Source organism: Mesoplodon bidens (assembly GCF_964165515.1).
Source record: "Mesoplodon bidens genome assembly, chromosome: 2".
NCBI classification, from domain to species: domain Eukaryota; kingdom Metazoa; phylum Chordata; class Mammalia; order Artiodactyla; family Ziphiidae; genus Mesoplodon; species Mesoplodon bidens.
The window spans coordinates 79,213,979-79,232,097 of NC_138177.1; the positions used below are offsets into that span (position 1 = coordinate 79,213,979).

Below are 18,119 nucleotides of genomic sequence, written 5' to 3' on the forward strand. Positions count from 1 at the left end.
TCAGTTCTCTCCCACAGGAGTCTGACATTTTCAGGAGATATTCCCTCAAGAAGATGGAGTGAATTGAGTAAACAATGAAATGATCTTCAAGCCAACACTTTAACATGCATGCAGGAATTGACATTTATCAAAGTACTTGCACATTCATTCATTATCTTCATTATAGTCCCATGCGGTGGGTGGAATAAGTATTATTCACAAATTACAAATGAGAAAACAGACACAGGGAGGGGAAGGGATTGCCTCAAAGTCACATATCAACCAGCTGACTGATGACAGAATGCGGCTCCAACCAGCTCGTCCTGCTCCTCATCTAGTGCTTTTTAATGCACCTAATACTTGTCCTAAGCGTCCTCTCCCCTCTTCTCCCATCCCTAACCCTTCTCTCTGCTTTGCTTCTTACCTTTCATTTTCCCAGCCAGCTCATATATTTTTCTTGGCTCAGCAGATCTTTTTTCCAGAGCTGTGAATAAACCACCTCTGCCCCAGCGGCCAGAGTCATCTGATAGAAGAAAGAGAAAATTTTCTTCTATAGGAGGCAAAATCCAGTCCACAATTTAAAAAAACAAAGGTACACCGAAGAGACTTGTAGAAGAATGATTTTTCAAAGAGCAGAAGAAACTTATCTCCTGCACCTATTATACACTGGACTTCTCAAATATGTTTAGGTTTTCTGGAATATACTTGGCCATCATAACAGAAAAGCATCAAAAAAATTAGTGTTTTGAAAGAGCAGAATCTCTGCGGTACTTCTGTAATTCCTGGGAGATGGCTGAGGAAAGATGCAGAGCAGACATAATACAACAGCACACAACTCCCATTTTACAGGTAAGAAAATGGAAAGGTTAAATGACTTATTCAAGCTGGTACTAACACAGCTAGTTAGTACCTGGTATTTACAGTCATTCATTCATTCAATTATACTATAAATATTTGTTAGTATTACATGTCAAGAACTGTTTTAGGCACTAGGGTTACAGCAGTGGACAAAAAAAAAAATCCCTACTCCCATGGAGCTATTTTCTAGTTCAATGAAACAAATAAGCAAATACATAGGCAATACGTCAGGTGGTGATGTATCATCAAGTAAAATAAGGTAAGAAAGTGGATAAAGAAGAATAGAGGGGTGAGGATGGGGTCTGGGCAATCAAGAGAGACCTCTCTGAGATGCAGACATTTGAACAATGCTTGATGTGGCAAAGTGGGGAAAGAGGGCTCCAGACAAAGGAAGTAAAAAGTACAAAGGTCATGAGGGAAGAACATGCTTGGAGTTTTGAAAGGATTCATTTGTCTTATAGATGCTACCTCCTTGTACTCTCTTAAAACCCTTGTGCACAGAACAGGGCAGATCTTATACCATTATACAGATAAGGAAGTTGAGGCCCAGAGAGGCTGGGCTGCTCAACCAGATAAACAAGAGGGACAAGAGTCAAATCCCAGTCTCCTGGTTCTAAAATTCACTCTTTTTGACCACACAAGACTACACTGGGCCCATTAATCACCCTAAATCAGGATTCTGCCTCATCTTCCCCAGACCTTGGTACCACAAAGACTCAGGCCCCACCACTTTTCCTACCTACGCAGTGCACGATGACAGCATCCTCCGCCCCAGCCTGTGGGTGGGTGACATCACCGCTTACATACTTGATGGAGGTCGAGTCTGGGTCCTCATAATCCAGTTGGGCAGAGCGTTCATCTTCCCAGTCCTCCAGGTCCTCTGGTTCGCTCTCCTCGGAAGGCAGGCAGAAGGACTGGTAATCGTTGGACTCCCACCAGGCCATCCTTCAACAGGCCAGAGAGGAAAGGAAATTAACTGGGCTTATCACAATTTCCCTTTGAGCACATCTTGTACTGCTATTCACAAACAGTAAGTGCCAAGTGGAGATGCAATTAGAAACTCACCCTATTTTCTGCCTATTTGTAAATAAACAAGAAGCGTTACTGATTAGCCTAACTGCCTCTTGACTACACTTCAAAAATGAGCAGCCACCGGATGTCACTGTTTTTAAGAACATGTGACTAAAAGGGAATGTTCAAGTAAACTACTCTCGTTAGGCAGCTGAAATAAAATCCTAAAATTTTCTAGCTTCAACTGAATGCATCTTCTCTGCCTTAGGCACTCAGGACTGTTCTCTTAAGTAGACTAACTGTTAAGGTTCAAGTTTAATCTTTAAAAATGTATTCTATTACCAGTAGGAACTACCAGCTTTACAGACATTTTCTGCAATTGTAAAGTGATGTTCAACTGTGGACTCACTATGCAATAGTGATTCCTTTACCAACTGGGACCCTCAGCTTTATTAATAATACAGTCGAATAACACATACATACTTTTTCTTATGTTCTGCTTCTTCCTTCTTCCTCTTCTTCTCCTCTAGTAGTTTCTTTCTCTTGGCTGCTGCTTCTTGTCCTTTCTTCCTCCTGTCCTCCAGCTCTTCTGGGCTCAGAATCCGCTTCCTTTTGGTAGACCCCTCCACAAGGCCTGGGATGAGAACCTGTAGGAAGAACAAGCTCCATAACCAGGAAAGTTGGGGGCTACCTGTTCCTTCACGAGTTTCATTCATCCCTAAAACATACTCTGAACAGAAGCAACGTGCTTAATATTTCACAAGACATTGCCACCACGTCACCTTGGGTGGTGGGAAGTGGTAGCAAGACACTTCAATTAATACATCTTGTAGGCATGGTAACCAGGATACCATGCTCTAAACTCAACCAAAGCACTGCCATGGTTAGTACAGCAATACATCATTTTGATTAATTTCATTAATTTCATTAGGAATAAGGTACTTCAGAAAATAACTTTTTTTAAAAATTGAAGGCATACCCTGCAGGATGCTATTTTAGGTTTAACCATTTTTAATGGAACTCTTCCTCAATGTATTATATCATTCTGTCTTAAACAGAATATTTCAGCATCATGATTATCTTAATGACAACTAGCATTTAATGAGCACAGATTAAGTGCCAAATACTGTAGACATTACATACAACACTTATGGTTGTCATCCTCTCTTAATGACATAGGGTCATGATTGTCAGCAGCAGGGTGTGGTATTTTGGTGTAATGCCATGATCCCTTCAGGGGTGGCTTAGATAGACAAGGCTGCTATCACCTGCATTAAATGGTAAAATATACCGTTATTATTTTTATGCCAACTTCTTACATAGTTTTTATACTAGGGTACAGTCAATGATACTTATATTTCAACAAACACTTACACACTTATTTCTTAACCAATCACTCCCAGCATCGTTTTTTGTTCTCTTAGGATGAACGTTTGAAAGAATTTATCCTTACATAAATTAATAGTTCTTACACTGCCTTTATTTCGGAGTAACCGGCCCTCTTGACTAGTCTTCTCCAAAAGGGTTTTCTGAAGATTCACCAGTTGCTCAAATGATTTTCTGTCTTCTTTACTAGGCTCCTTAGAATAATCTTTACCTTCAAATAAGTACATGTGGTTTTCTAAAAACATAAAACACAAAGAGAGAAATGTTAGATACTAAAGAAAAATAGATTGATTCTAGTCAAAGCAATAACCAGGGCGAACAAAAGAGCAGCCTGTATTCTAAATGGGCTAAGACTAGCTTGTGATGAAGGTACTGGATTTCTGATCTCACTAATGCTGATGGGTTTGGGATCCACATGGGGATCTCGTGTATTTACTTTTCAAAGGAGAGAGCTAAAGCCCTTTTGGTCTATCTCTAGATGGTCTGTGAGTCTCTGCTGGATGCCTCCATCCTGCTGAGTTCTGGAACACTCATCACTTGTTCATTCCACACAACTCCCCAGCATTAATCTCACTGACATTAAGATTATCTAATAAAGGTAACCAAGAGCATATTTTTAAAATTCCAAACACACGTTTAACACTCAAACTTTTCCCCCCTTTGCTGTAATATTAAAAGGAACAAGTAGAAAATCTAGGAGGGAATAAAGAAGCACAAAAACAATCCCTTAGATTTACAATATTCTTTGTAGATCTCATGAAGCATCTTCATGAGCCTCACCCCAGTTCTGATATAACTAACCCCACTTAAGAAAGGGAAAACTGAGGCTCAGACAGTGATCAAGAGACTCCCCAGTTCTCATTGCTAATAAGTGAAGACGGCAGGATTTTCTGACTCTAAGGCCAGTGTGCTCTTTTCAGTACACTACTGTTCTCTATAGAAGGATGGAAAGGTAACAGGCCGGCAAATAACAATTACAGTAACAACAATAATGGTGACAGTGTAAACTTGAATAGCATTTTATGCTATGTGTTTTGCAACTGTGTAAAAGAGTAAAGCAGATACTAATAGCACCGTTTTACAGATGAGGACACAAAGGCTCAAAGAGGTTGGCTGATGTGCCAAGATCATGAATCACATGATAAAGATAAGTCACAACAAGCCAAGACTAGCAACCAGAGAGGTGAGACAATGATTCTAAAGTGAAACATATTTAATAGCACATGTTACCAAAAATGTATTTTCACAGCGTTATAATATCAGCTGTAAGTATGCTTTCCCCAGAGAGTACGAAAGCAAAACATTTTCATTCTCAAGAGATCAACTGCTTCACACTTGTACCCAAATCCAACCAGCTGTAATTCTAATCGGCATTTGCTAATTAAATCAGCAGGGGGCTTTCAATGAGGGGCTCTATCAACAAGTGGAAAAAAAAAAATAAAGAGCCAAGAAGTGTAAAATATCAACATATGTATCTTCATGCAATTCTCAACTTATGAACGTGATTTAAAAAAAAAAAGCCTGGCATTCAAGATAAAGCCACCCTGTTTTCTATTTAATTTTGATAGGAGATGCTGTAATTACTAGTCTTTCATATTTATTTGTATTCTTTTAACCATGCTATCTGTCTTCAGTCTGCAGCCCAGAGAAGTTTGGAGACCACAGGCTTAGACACTTATCTATAGCCTGCCAATGGAACCATCTACCACAGAGTGAACTCTACACTCACTGATCAAAGACAAAATTCCAAATTTTAATACAACTGGGAAATCTTTTCTGGCAGCTGGACTGCCTGAAAAAAAAATATTTCTCAGTCCAACTGCTAAAAAAATTGTAATTATCTTTCTGGAAAACAGTGAAATTTTATTTTGTTCTACTAAACGTTAGGAAAATAAGCTGAAATTAATCTAGATGAGTGCAGAAATGGGTGCAAGCAAGCTTCAGTACTTAATGTAATCAAAGTGAAACTTAAAAATAGGACCACATACATCTATTTCTTCTCCCACCTAAAATAAGTACATGGCAGTAAAGGGATTTTTAAAAGATACATGAGATGACAGTGGATGAAAAGGTCAGTAAATCTTTAGAAAATAGAAGTGGCTGGAGGGATGATAAGAGTGAAAAGAACAGTGGAAGCAAAACACAGGTGCCTAGTCAAGGGGTGATTATAAGAACACAGACCCTTTCAATCCCCCAAAAGCTTAGAACTTACCATGGACGAGGAACTGTGGGGTGGAGGAACTGAGAGAAAATCTGCACACCAAATACAGGAGTGCCCTGAACCCCTTCACTCACGCTGTCTCCTCAATCTGAGCAAACAGGTTATTCCGACCCTTACCCACCTCTTCCAAGAAAGATATTAAAGGATTCGTCTCTGGAGAAACAGAGTTACCCAGAGAAAAGACTTCCAATACAGACATCTGGGAAGGTCCCTTTCAGTGTGAAAGACAGCTCACCAACCAGTGATGCTGGAATAAGCCCCGGGAGCCCAGATGCTGTGGACCAGCTGGAGAAAGAGGATCTCACCGCCCAGGGCCAGAAGGGAAGGGGTAAGGAACTGAAATAGCACCGACGAATGGGGTCAGAAGGCCCAAGACAACTGATGGTTGCAAGGCAAATTTTATTGTGCTACAGTTGCAGATTATATAGACTAGAAAAGGGAAGGTTGCCAGATGGTGGTCTACATTATCTAATGACTGTCTCAGCTCAAGGTTAACTTCCCTGGGAGAAAACCCATAAACCCAGAATCATCAAAACTAACCTGCACGTGCAGGGGGGAGACAGCTTTGCTTATCTCATTTTACATTATTTCTGATCTCTGGGCCCTGGTGATTTACCTCCCATGGAATGGAACAAGGAGGGAAACAAGTAGGGACAGTCCCTTCGAGCAGCGACAGCATGCCTGGCACGTCCGCAGCCTCCTCTCAAGGCTGACTGCTTCCCACACCCAGATACCTGCTCAGGCCGGAGCTGCCCATCAGCTTTGGCATTTCACCAGCACACGTGAACAGACAGCCAGAGCACACCCGGTATTTCAGGAAAACTACCAACAAGGAGAAGACAAATTTTTTAAAAAGAAGGAGAAGCAACTAGAGAAAAGAGAGACAACACAGGGAGTAGAGGAATACTTTGTTAAAAGATACAATAAATATTCTCCCTGGAATACTTTTTAAAAGCTATAATAAATGTCCTCAGAGAGGATGTTATATCCCTGGAATGAGAACAAGATACATTTAAAACAACAACAAGCAGAGAATAAGAATGAGTTCTTGAAGAATAAAAATGGGATGCTAATATTAAAAAATTTAAAAGATAAACTACGAGCAAAGTCAAAGAGCACTATCTTGTAGAATCACGCCAGCTGCTGACATTCCAATCTCCCCAAACATCCTATAAAAACCATACAGAACAAGGATAACAAAACCACCCTGAACCCATGCCTACTACAAAACTAGGAGGCAGAGAGTACTACAAACTTCAATTTGAAGGTAGGTAGAGAAATGAACATCTCAAACCAGCTAAGTCGGCTCCCAAGCCCACACTAGAGTAGAGAGTCAGGCAGAGACTGCATAGAAAAGAGGCGGTTCTAGCAACGTCAGACACAGATCAAATTTATCCCACACGAGAAGGACACACCCCAAATGGGAAAATAATGAAGAAAGGTCTGAGACCTGGCAGATCAGAGCAGCGGCTACTAAGGAATTGAAAGGAAGGAACTAGAAAGTAGTTGCAGCTTACAATTTGGGAAGGCACTGCTTCTGGGGGCAAGAAACAACTTAGAAGGGGAAGACATGCTTTGACAGTTTGGTGGCAAAGGGAAAGAAGGAAGCAAGTGATGGAAATTCAGGGTCCTACAGAAACAAGAGAATCACAAAACCGCAAGTCATGCCAGCCCACTCTCCACCCAATAAAAGGAAGCAGTGTCGGGTAAAGAAACTGCCCTTCTCTGTATGAACGGAATAAGGTACTCTTGAATTAAGAAGCCTAGTAAGACTATCAGACCTCTCACCCCAGTCCACACTGAATCTCTGTTGTCACTGGTATGGGAAAATAAAGTCATTTCAAAATAACCCTAAGACAACAGGAAACATCCTTACAAAGCTACTATGTGAAAAAAAAAATTTCAAATCAGAAATTAAAATACTATAGAAATAGTAATGGACAAAAGACAAATGTTGACCCAAATCAGAAAAAAAAAGACAAGATCATCTCATGATCATATATATTGCTTCACTAAAAAAATTAAAATTAACGGTACCTCACTTCACAGAGCAGTGAAATGAAAACATAGGTATAAGGCACATAAGTTCACACTTAATGCTCCACTGGTGTTAACTATAATTTAAAAAATAACTCATTCTACTATTCAGAAAAGGGATCACTGTGTGTAGCGCCATACTAAGGACAGAAGGATTTACTGATAAACAAAGGAGAAGACGCTTGCAATCAAGGGAGGAAAAAGCACAAATTAAAATCCTTGAGATTGATACTACCATAAGCATTAGTATCATCAACTTGGTTCAAAGTTCAGATACAAGGGAACAGCCAATTTCCAATCAGCCTAGGAAGAGTTCTTGAACCATGTTAAGTCTTAAACAGTGTGCCCAGGATGAGAATAGGGCTGGACAGGAAAAGGATGTCCCAGGAGCAGTATCCAGGACCTTCCCTGGGGACCGATCTCACTCATGTTCTAGCCTGGGGTGGCCGCGCCATTGGCTCTGCTCTCATCGCCCCCACTTACTTCCTTCCTCTTGTTCTCTGCTTCTTTCTTCTGCTGTCGGCAGGGCACCAGAGATCCACTGGCCATCTTTTGTTTCTCCCAGGATAGACTCCAGGTCTATTTCATCCATGGTGCTCCCCTCAGAGGACAGGAGTTTATCCAAACCGAATTTGAGTATCTCATTCAACTTGAATGAAGAAAACAAAAAGTCCAGTTGGCCCTCATGAAAACAAACATTGGGTATCAGTGATTTGCAAAGTGGCTTAACGACACCAGGCACACTCCTTCTCTGATGGTCAGCCTTCCTTCTCTCCCCATGACAGATGACACCAATGGGGCTGTTCTGTAGTTGGATGATGGGTAAGCAGAGAGTGATAAATGACAGAGATGCTGACTTTGACAATTCTCAATAAACAAAAAATCTGAGCCTCCAATTTTTTTTTTTTTTTAATAACAGCCATATCCTGCATTATCTTAGCACTTCTCATGGAGTCTTTTTCACAGGCAATCCCAGCAGCCACATGAGAAGTCAGACCCTGTTAGCTACTCTCCCATCCCTTCCACTGCCAAACTTCTTGGAACGAGGCTACACGGGGTACTTCTTAAGTGACTTCTTTCCTTTGGCAATTTTGTTCCTGCCGCAGTGCTCTATGGAAACTGCCTTCACAAAGACCAGTAACAACTCCCAACCACTAGACCTGAAAGCCCTTTCTCAATTCTAATGTTGCTGGACATTCCTCTAGCACTGCACTACCCTGCTTCTCTTTCCTTCTCTCTGATGTGCCCTCAGCCTATCCCTAGGGCTGTAGGAATGACCTAAAAAGTTCAGATCATCTTTCCTGGCTTTAGCTTCCTACTTCCAGCTCTGTACTTCCCTAAGTGATAACTCTGAGACTCTAAACCAAGCCGCATTCACATCTTGGCTCATTTGCATCTTGTCTCTTTAGACTGGGTCAGTTATCTCCAGATGGTGTATTCTGTGAGTAACTTGGAAATCTTAATGTATTCTGTATCAGCTTGAAAACAATTTAGACAGCTCACCTAAGCATCAAACCTGGATATACTGATCTTTAACGTGGATATATATAACAAGACGACTGGCACCAAAAATAGAAGAAAGCCAAATATTTATGAAAAAGACTGGTCCGTCCTGGGACACTCCCTTCAGTCTACCTTGTATTTATGCTTTCACTTGTGATGTGTCTCAGTCACCAAGGGACTACACGTGTTTTTAAAGAAGCAATAATATTACAGTAATTAACGGCAAGGGCATGTGCTTGGAAGTTAGAGAGTACTTGGATTGGCGTCCTAGTAAGTGAATGTCCTAGGGCAAATTATTTAAAATAGGAATAAAGGGAGTGCCTACCTCATTCCCTTGTTATTCATATTCACGAAACAATCGGAAAGAAGCACTTCATATGATACTTAGCACACAGTAAGCGTTCAATACATGTTCACTACATCTGCATCCGCCTCTCTGTTTCTGTTATGTTCCTCCTGCAGGATAACAAACCTTCCTTCCTTCCTTGAGGACTTCAGGATCCTATACTTCTTAAATTTACTAAACAACAGTTACATCTTTTACTATTGGATTCTTTTCATCTTACAAACAAACCCTGCTGTCTTCTGAGACAAGGGCATTGGGTTGTTACCTTTGCTTTTGGCAACCAAAGAGATAACTTGCAGAGTCTTGGTAGGGAAGAGAGAAATCAGACATTAGAGCCGGAACGTAACCTTCTGATAACCACGAGCTGGGCGAGATTCCGACAGAGCCCCTCTCAAACAGCCAGGGGTCTATGTTCCCACTAGTATTTGGCCCACGGCACAGAGGCATGTCTACTCAATCACATGGACATGCCCAGCAGCCTGCTTCACAGGGACACCCCGACTGAATCCCCTGAGCCCCTCCCGCACTGGGAGAGTTCCAACTTCTCACTGACAACCCCTCCTCCTCCCACACCCAGAATGTGGGCACTCCAAGGCTCCGCCATCTATTCCCACCACCAGACCCAACGCTGAACTTGTTGCTCTCAAGGTTCTATGGGAGAACTCGTGCATGGAGAACTATATTTAAGAGTCTCTGCTGTCTGTCCCTACCTCTCTCTCAAGCCTTCATCTTACATTTGTAATTGCCTTTTGGATAATGTGAAAAAAATACGTACAGCCGGCCCTGCCACCAGCATGGATAAGCATGCACACATCAATTGGGAACCAAAGGAAAAACAGAGAAAGAAAAAAAACACACTTTGCACCTTGAGATAAACAAAAATCAAACAAGTAAATGCACAAAACCCAGGGATACTTTCTAATTCTAGACCTAAAATAAAAGAATCCTTGAGCCCTTCCTGTCAGCTACCGACTCACTAACAAAACCAATGTGAGCCCTGTCTTTTGCAAAGCTGATGTGTAAAGATACGCACTGGTCTTTGTGGATATGATAGCCATGTGAGAAAATGTTTTTTTAACCAGACTAACTGTAAACTGGGTAATTCTGCTTATAATAGTGTTTAACTTTTTTTCCTTTAAATACTTGTTGTATTGATATTTTCTGTTTGATAAACTAGTCCCTTTAAAGCCTACTCTCCTACAAACTTTTGCAAATGAAATTTTTGTCTCTGAGTTTTCCTCTAATAATAGTTTTGTTTATATTTTTTTACTGCAAACTCTGTTGACTTAAGCATAAACTATCTTCCCTTCCTAAAACTCTGCCTACCTTCTATCTTCCTAATTTCTATCCTCCTCATCATCCAGGCTTAAGACCTTATAGACACCTTTGAATTTTCCATCTCCCTAGCTTCCCACCTCTAAGCAGCCGACTCCTGTCATTTCTTCTTTTGTAATGTTGCTCACTCCAGACCCTCCCACTGCTACTGCGCCGTCAGAGGTCTATTACTCACTTCACTCCTGGATCTTTCCAGTATGCTAGGAGTTGGTCTCTCCACTTCCAGCCACTCATCCCTGGGTCAAAATGGGAGAACCTGGGATATATCGTAATATGGGTTCCAATTTTAACCCAAGGGCTGCTACAGAATATCTCTAAGCCCTCTTCCAGAAGACAACTTTCTCTAAAGTCTTCCAAGCCAGCATTTGCTTCCTATCCTGCATCCCCTTCTTCAAGAAATTAACTCTAGTTCTTTCGTCTATTTCTCCTAAGGCATAATTTTGAATTCCTGATCTTGTCCACCTTTCTCTGAGTATGAAGAAGGTGATGTAGAGCGCTGATCCAAGGGTCTGGGGTTAAGATGGAGGTATGAGATTAATCATTATTTATTATGCTGAGTTGTTTATCTAATTCTCTTAAGGCCCCCTGAGGTAACTTGTGGTATCCTCACTTTTAGAAAAACAAAGGTTAAGAGATCTGCTCAAAGCCACTCAGCCAATAAGTGGCAAGGCTTGGATTTGAATCCAAGCAGAGGGATCCAAAGCCCATCCTCATTCTGTATTTTTCTGTCTTTATATATCAGATTCATTTTAGCTCCCACAGCAGCTTGCACGCAGTAGATATAATGAATGGTAGGAATTTGCCCAGAGAACAAATGTGTGGTTGGGGAGAGTGGGTGGTTAATTCATTTACTTTCTCATCCACAGGAGCACTGACTAAAACCAGGACACATTCTAAAGTGAAGAATACGTTTTACCTGGAGGTCAGCATGCGCAGCAGGTTTCTGGGCTCCCAGAGTAAAATGGCCCCCTTCTATGATCATGTTGGTGAGCTGCAGCTTGGAGGCTGCTTTCCTACAGACTATTTCTTCCACAGTGTCTCGACCAATCAGCCGAATGACTTTAACGGACCTGTACAGAAGTCAAAGGAAAGCAATGCACTAACATAGAAGGGTCTGCAAAGAAGGGCACAAGCATGCAAGGTCAATACACCTAAAAGAAAACAAACCCAAAATGCCATGTTCAGGGTACAACTAAAGGGAAGTGGTTGTATGTGAACCTGAGCATTTGTTAGACAGATCCAGCTTCTAATTCTCACTGAACCCTTCCAAAAGAGTCAAGGGAGGGATGATGAGATGGCCATAACTGGGTTCCTTATCTATGGTGGAGGAAAACTTTCGGGAGATCTAAATCATCCTCAGGCCAAAGGGTAAGACTTATCTTTTTAGCTTAGCTCCATAAAGCCATAACTTCATTTTTTAACTGAATTAGACCTTAATTCAGGAAGGATGAGATAAATAACTTCTAAAGCTTCCTTCTAGTCCTTTCACAATCTGACTCTGCTCTTTGTTTTTGTTTTTGTTTTTTTGCAGTACGCGGGCCTCTCACTGTTCTGGCCTCTCCCGTTGCGGAGCACAGGCTCCGGACGCGCAGGCTCAGCGGCCATGGCTCACGGGCCCAGCCGCCCCGTGGCATGTGGGATCCTCCCGGACCGGGGCAGGAACCCATGTCCCCTGCATCGGCAGGCAGACTCTCAACCACTGCACCACCAGGGAAGCCCGACTTTGCTCTTTTTAACAAAGCAAGTATGGAATAATAACATGCCCATCCCAGTACTACTCATGAGTGAGCAACAGAGCTGGGCTAAAACCTAGCGGTCTCTCGCCCTCCAGTCTAGGACTGTCACCAGCCCACACTCTTCACCTTCCTCCCCAACCCAGAACTGCTCAAGAGCCAAGGAAGTGGAACCGTGCTATGCTTAAATCTCTCACTTGTTCTGGCCAATTCGGTGAGCCCTGGCAGCTGCTTGCAAGTCATTCTGAGGATTGAAATCGCTGTCAACAAAAATAACGGTATCTGCTGCCGTTAAGTTCATGCCAACTCCACCTGAAAACAATGCAAAAAAGAATGTTATCAGCAGCACATGGGCTGGGGACCAGACAATAAAGACGCAAGGCTACAGTGGCCAGATTGATAAATTGAGAGCAGCCAAAACAATTGGCTTCATCCTTCAAACTGACACCCCCATCCCCAACTCCAGACAGAGCCTTGTAGTGGTTAAAAGTCCTACCTGGGCTCCTATCGCCTGACTTGGGAAAGTTTAACGACTGAAAGTAACAGAATGAGGGCAGCAGGGGTAAGGAGCAAAAGTGGGTACTTAAGTTCATGCCCTGAAGCCATCTTAAATCTCTTCTGTTTAAAAATCTTCATTACAATTTGTTTAGAATCATCTATAGCAAAGGCCACATGCTCTTTCAGAACCAGTTTTAAATATGAGTGAGGTCTGCTGTGGGCAACATTAAGAGAAGAGCTCTTAACATCCACTGCAAGGTACAACTAAGCAGTAAGACCCGCGATACAAGTTAATGAGAAGAGGGGATGCCATTTATTACACTCCCAAGAGGAGTGGGGAAGCTACCTCCCTCTGACTGGAGAAAACTTCAGTTAAGTCTCTTCTGTATGTGTTTCCACATTAATCAAAGACAAGGTAACAAAACCAACCAAAGGACAAGAACACTCCCTGGGACAACTTTCTGGTCTTTCTTCAGCACTGTAAGAAAAGGGCTGGGGAGGCTCCCTGGACTACAGGAATTAATTAAGAGAACCATGAAGGCAAGTTACAGCCTTCTCTTTGATTAATGTGGAAACAAGTACAAAACTGACTCCCTCTTTGCAGGGTCGTTACAGCTCGTTGCTGAAACAAGCAAGCCTGAAACGGCTTGTTCCAAGAGCCAAAATTAAGGACTAACTTTTGAGACAGGCTACTGTCTCTATGCTGGATTTCAAGACAAGTCAGGCAGGAATATTCTAATTAAACCCTTCATATAAAATTAAAGTTGGAATAAAGAGATATTAAAGACTGATTACTGAGAGATGCTAAATTATACTTAGTAATAATGATGGCTACCCTGGTGCTGTGCTTTACTCCTTGCCAGGCACTGTTTTAATAAGCACTTTACATATATTAACTCCTTTAATCCTTGCAACAATCCTATGAGCAGTTACTGTTATTATGCTCATTTTATAGATGTTGAAATGGAAGCACAGAGAGGTTAAGGGATTTACTGGAAGTTGCACAGCTGGAAAGAGAAAGTACCAGATTCAGTGCCACATGGTCTGGCTCCAGAGCCTATGCTTTTTACCCACTATTCCATAATACCTCCCAGGCACTTCTTTCATTAAAGTGAGCTCCCTAAAAATTTTCTTCTTCTTCTTGGGTTAATGTTGTCTAAGTTAAACTCTTCTTCATGAAGGGGTAATATTTTATAAATAAGTTGTAGCCAGACTTCTTTGGGACATATTCATGAGCTATCACTGCCACCTGGTGGCGATATGACTCAATCAGAAATATGTGAAAGTTGGAGGGAAACTGCTGAATAAATGATAATGATGCAAATATACAGCTAAAAAGCAAGAGCAAACAGGACAGTGTTTGGAAAAGACTCATGTCCAGAACTGCTTTGGCTTCTAAAAGATCACTGTGTTTCAACTAATTCTGAGTGCTCCAAGGAGATTAGTTGAAAAGCAGAGATCTCTTTCTTCCTAATTTTAGACGTTTCAAACAATGCTTCTCTCTGAATATGAAGATGATGAAATCAGTAAAGCATAAAGAGGGCTGTTTTCCCAACAGTGATGATGTTTGCCCTGATCCTTTCGGTCTCTCCTAAGTCTACCCTGAGACAACTAATGACAGGAACAAATGGCTGAGATCCAGGGTGCAGTTGATGATCTTGGAAGCGAGTAGGGTCATATGAATCTGACCAGATCTTCACAATACAGAGGTGAGACGTACACAGGCGGAACAATGCTTAATAAATGCTTACTAAGTAAGCCTGAACTCTCTTCTCATAAAGATATTGATCTCTCTTTATTAATAGAGGACACATATCCCTTCAGAGCTCTTGCATCTATTCCATCAAGATTTAGGTCTACAAAAAATAAAATAATGAAACTTAAGATTCTATGAGTTTAAAACTAACTTAAGGTCTGCTTGTTCCATGACATGAGAATAATTTCATCTCCAAGAGCTGATGTCATATTATTTAAAGAAATGAAAACATTCTGTAACTGGTAAAACACTATAAATGTCATGTATAATATTTTTAACAAGTTTATATAGGCAATGTTATAAATAATTCTAACAAGCTGGCAATTTCATTATCACATTCTTTTTTTTTTTTTTTGCGGTACGCGGGCCTCTCACTGTTGTGGCCTCTCCTGTTGCGGAGCACAGGCTCCGGATGCGCAGGCTCAGTGGCCATGGCTCACGGGCCTAGCCGCTCCGTGGCATGTGGGATCTTCCCGGACCGGGGCACGAACCCATGTCCCCTGCATCGGCAGGCGGACTCTCAACCACTGTGCCACCAGGGAAGCCCTATCACATTTTTTAATACTAGATTTTTATTAAGCTTTTACAACACTATTCCAGAGCTACTTGTAGGAAGGACAACTAGTAGACAGGTTGTTATCTCATTTCATGGCTGGGAAGGTAAGCTGTCTCTATCAAATGGGACTAAAATTTTGCAGAAAATCATAGAAATCTTTCAGGACGATCCCAGGTCAATAGTCAAAGCAGGTTAGAATTACTTTCCAAAGACCCCAGGTTTTAGCCTTACTTCCCTGATGAGATGAAAGTTTAGATTGGTTGGATAGAAAAGAACACCATGCTAGGAGTCCAGCACCTTGATAAACTTATGTCAGCTGCCTCAGTTCCCCCTTTTTTCCACTCCTCAGTAATAACCTCACCTTTCAGAGAATTAAGGAAAAACATACTAATGGTTAGGATGTGAATGTACTGTGTCACCCCTTATTTGTCTGCTTTGGTCAGTGTCTATGCGGCCTACCTGCCCTGGTACTCAGGAGAAAAATAAAGATGGGCTGCTGTCCAAAGTTCTTGATGGCCAGGTGTCTCTCTTCTCCTCTCACGGAGCCATCCACACGCTCATAGCTGTAGCCTTCACACAGAGGGAGAAAACAGAGAAACATTAACCATTTCCAAGTATTCTCTGTGGAATTAAACACTGTCAGCTCAAAACCAAATGCTGATTTGTCCCTTCTCATATACAGGCACGCCCCTACTGTAAGCAACCTTCCTTTGGTTCTGAACAATGTTCTTACACTGCTTTCCTCTGTAACAGCCCCACACCCCAGGTAACTCTTCAGGGGCCTATCTGGACTGTTAAAAGTCTAAAAGTCTTGAGCAATGTAGTGGTCAAGGGATGTCACCTCTATAATCCATGTAGTCTTGGAGAATATCCAACATCTGGGTCATCTGGGAGAAAAGTAAAACTCGATGGCCCCTGGCAAGAAAAAGAAAAGGAAAACTGCCAACTCTGATAGTATTTAAGGTGGGTTTCGCTCAGGTGACACTTACCAAAGAATGCAAGTTTATAAAGAAATGAAATACTGAAGCAGAAATATAAATGTCATAATGATTTACAGAGACTTCTTCAGTAATGCAAAATGCTTTATGTAAGGATATAACAGCACATGTAGCTGTATCCTTAGAGCAGTTCTCAAACTAGAGTGGGGATATTCCCAGGAGCATGTGTCAATGCACCAGAGGGTGTAGGAAGACTGGATAACCAAGACACCTCTTTCTAGGATGTCAAATACTAAATGGAAAGAAATATACACTTTTATTTTAACAGCAAAATAAAAGATTTGTGAAGAGAAAAATGCAAAATTCCAATGTACAAAAAACAAAAATTGATAACCCTAAAGAGCTTGTGGTTGGCAATCTATAGCTATTCTCTACTTGGGGGTGAAAGTTACTATCCTTTCAATGTACAGCATTATTGGTTAAAAATTCTGAGAAACATCACTTTAGAGAAGCAAGGGGCAGGTGGCATCTCATATCCCATGTGATACACGAGAAAATTTATGTAGGGAGAGGAGAGAGGAAAGGAGGAGGTAGAATGGATTAAGTCAAGAACAAATTCAAGGGAATTCCCTGGTGGTCCAGTGGTTAGGACTCTGTGCTTTCACTGCTGGGGGCCAGGTTTCAATCCCTGGTTGAGGAACTAAGATCCCACAAGCTGCACAGTGCGACCAAAACAAACAAACAAAAAACAAAGTCAAGCTTAGAGCCCCATGCTATCAGCCATTATTTGACCGTCATAGAGAGTGAAATAAGTCAAAAAGAGAAAAACAAGTATCGTATGTTAACACATATATGTGGAATCTAGAAAAATGGTATAGATGATCTTATTGGCAAAGCAGAAATAGAGACACAGACGTAGAGAACAAACATATGGACACCAAGGGGGGAAAGGGAGGGGTGGGATGAATTGGAAGATTGGGATTGACATATATACACTACTGATACTATGTATAAAGTAGATAACTAATGAAAAAGAATAAAGAAAAAAAAGTTTGTGTAAACAAAGAAGCACAGCACTGTCAAAACAACATTCTCAGTAGGAAAACTAATTTAATCTGATTTTGCAATGGGTGTAGATGAACAGTTATGAACAATTCCTTCAAGACTCTAGCCCCACATTGGTAGAAAATGCACTGAACTTAAAATTGAGGACCTCAGTTCTAATCCCATCTCTGTCATTTGCTAGCTGTGGTGGCCTCAGACAAGCCACACAATCTTTGGGCCTGTTTCATCACCTGTGAAAGGAAAAGGTTGGAGAGAAGATATTTATCGGTCCTTCTCCAACACTAAGACACTTAGAGTAGATACATCATAGCCAATAAAATATAGTAAGACATGTAGTTATTTGACTTGCACATTCCTAATGCTGGACAGTTTTGCCAAATCTGAGGTTTTAGGTTGGTTCAGGCCTACTTGGGTCAGTTGTCCCTAAGGGATAACTTTGAAATCCTTGGGAAACTAGGATTTTTCTAGACTCCTCTGTCCCTCTGGGGATCAGGAAGATCAGATACAGGCTGGACACCAGGCCACTGAACACTTAGCGGAACCTTTAGAGGCTCCAGAAGTGACTCGGTCATCCGATGCCCAACTCATGTCTCAGGGAAAGAGTCCCCAAGTTCTTCCTGGGTTCAAACCAAGGCCCACAAGTTAACAGAAGTAAATATTTACTAAGCACTTATTATGTGCCAATTCAATGCAAGGTACCAGCAGGAAGTGAAACAAGAAATGCTTGATGTTATCTCTGTCCCTGTGGAACTAAACAATATAGCTGGAGTGAGATGGTTAATATACAGCAATTAACCAGACAGCAGATTAAGGCAGCACATTGCCAAGCACTGGATTAGGATCCTAAGTGCTGTATGAAATCAGGAAAGGAAAGGATGATTATGGAGGGGATGGTGT

At 41.5% G+C, this 18,119-nt stretch overlaps 1 protein-coding gene across 3 annotated transcripts in view; it reads right to left on the reverse strand.

Annotated features, from left to right (window-relative positions):
• The window catches only part of CHD1L (chromodomain helicase DNA binding protein 1 like), a 61,196-nt gene that overhangs the window by 9,242 nt on the left and 33,835 nt on the right, over positions 1-18,119 (reverse strand). For all 3 annotated transcript variants that reach the window (XM_081224706.1, XM_081224707.1, XM_081224705.1), the window contains 9 exons: positions 16,061-16,134; positions 15,679-15,789; positions 12,607-12,721; positions 11,593-11,746; positions 7,976-8,141; positions 3,321-3,469; positions 2,332-2,495; positions 1,577-1,782; positions 404-502 (listed from right to left, as the gene is read on the reverse strand). In XM_081224706.1, the coding sequence (XP_081080832.1) occupies positions 404-502; positions 1,577-1,782; positions 2,332-2,495; positions 3,321-3,469; positions 7,976-8,141; positions 11,593-11,746; positions 12,607-12,721; positions 15,679-15,789; positions 16,061-16,134 (1,238 nt within the window). The remainder of the gene's footprint in view (positions 1-403; positions 503-1,576; positions 1,783-2,331; positions 2,496-3,320; positions 3,470-7,975; positions 8,142-11,592; positions 11,747-12,606; positions 12,722-15,678; positions 15,790-16,060; positions 16,135-18,119) is intronic.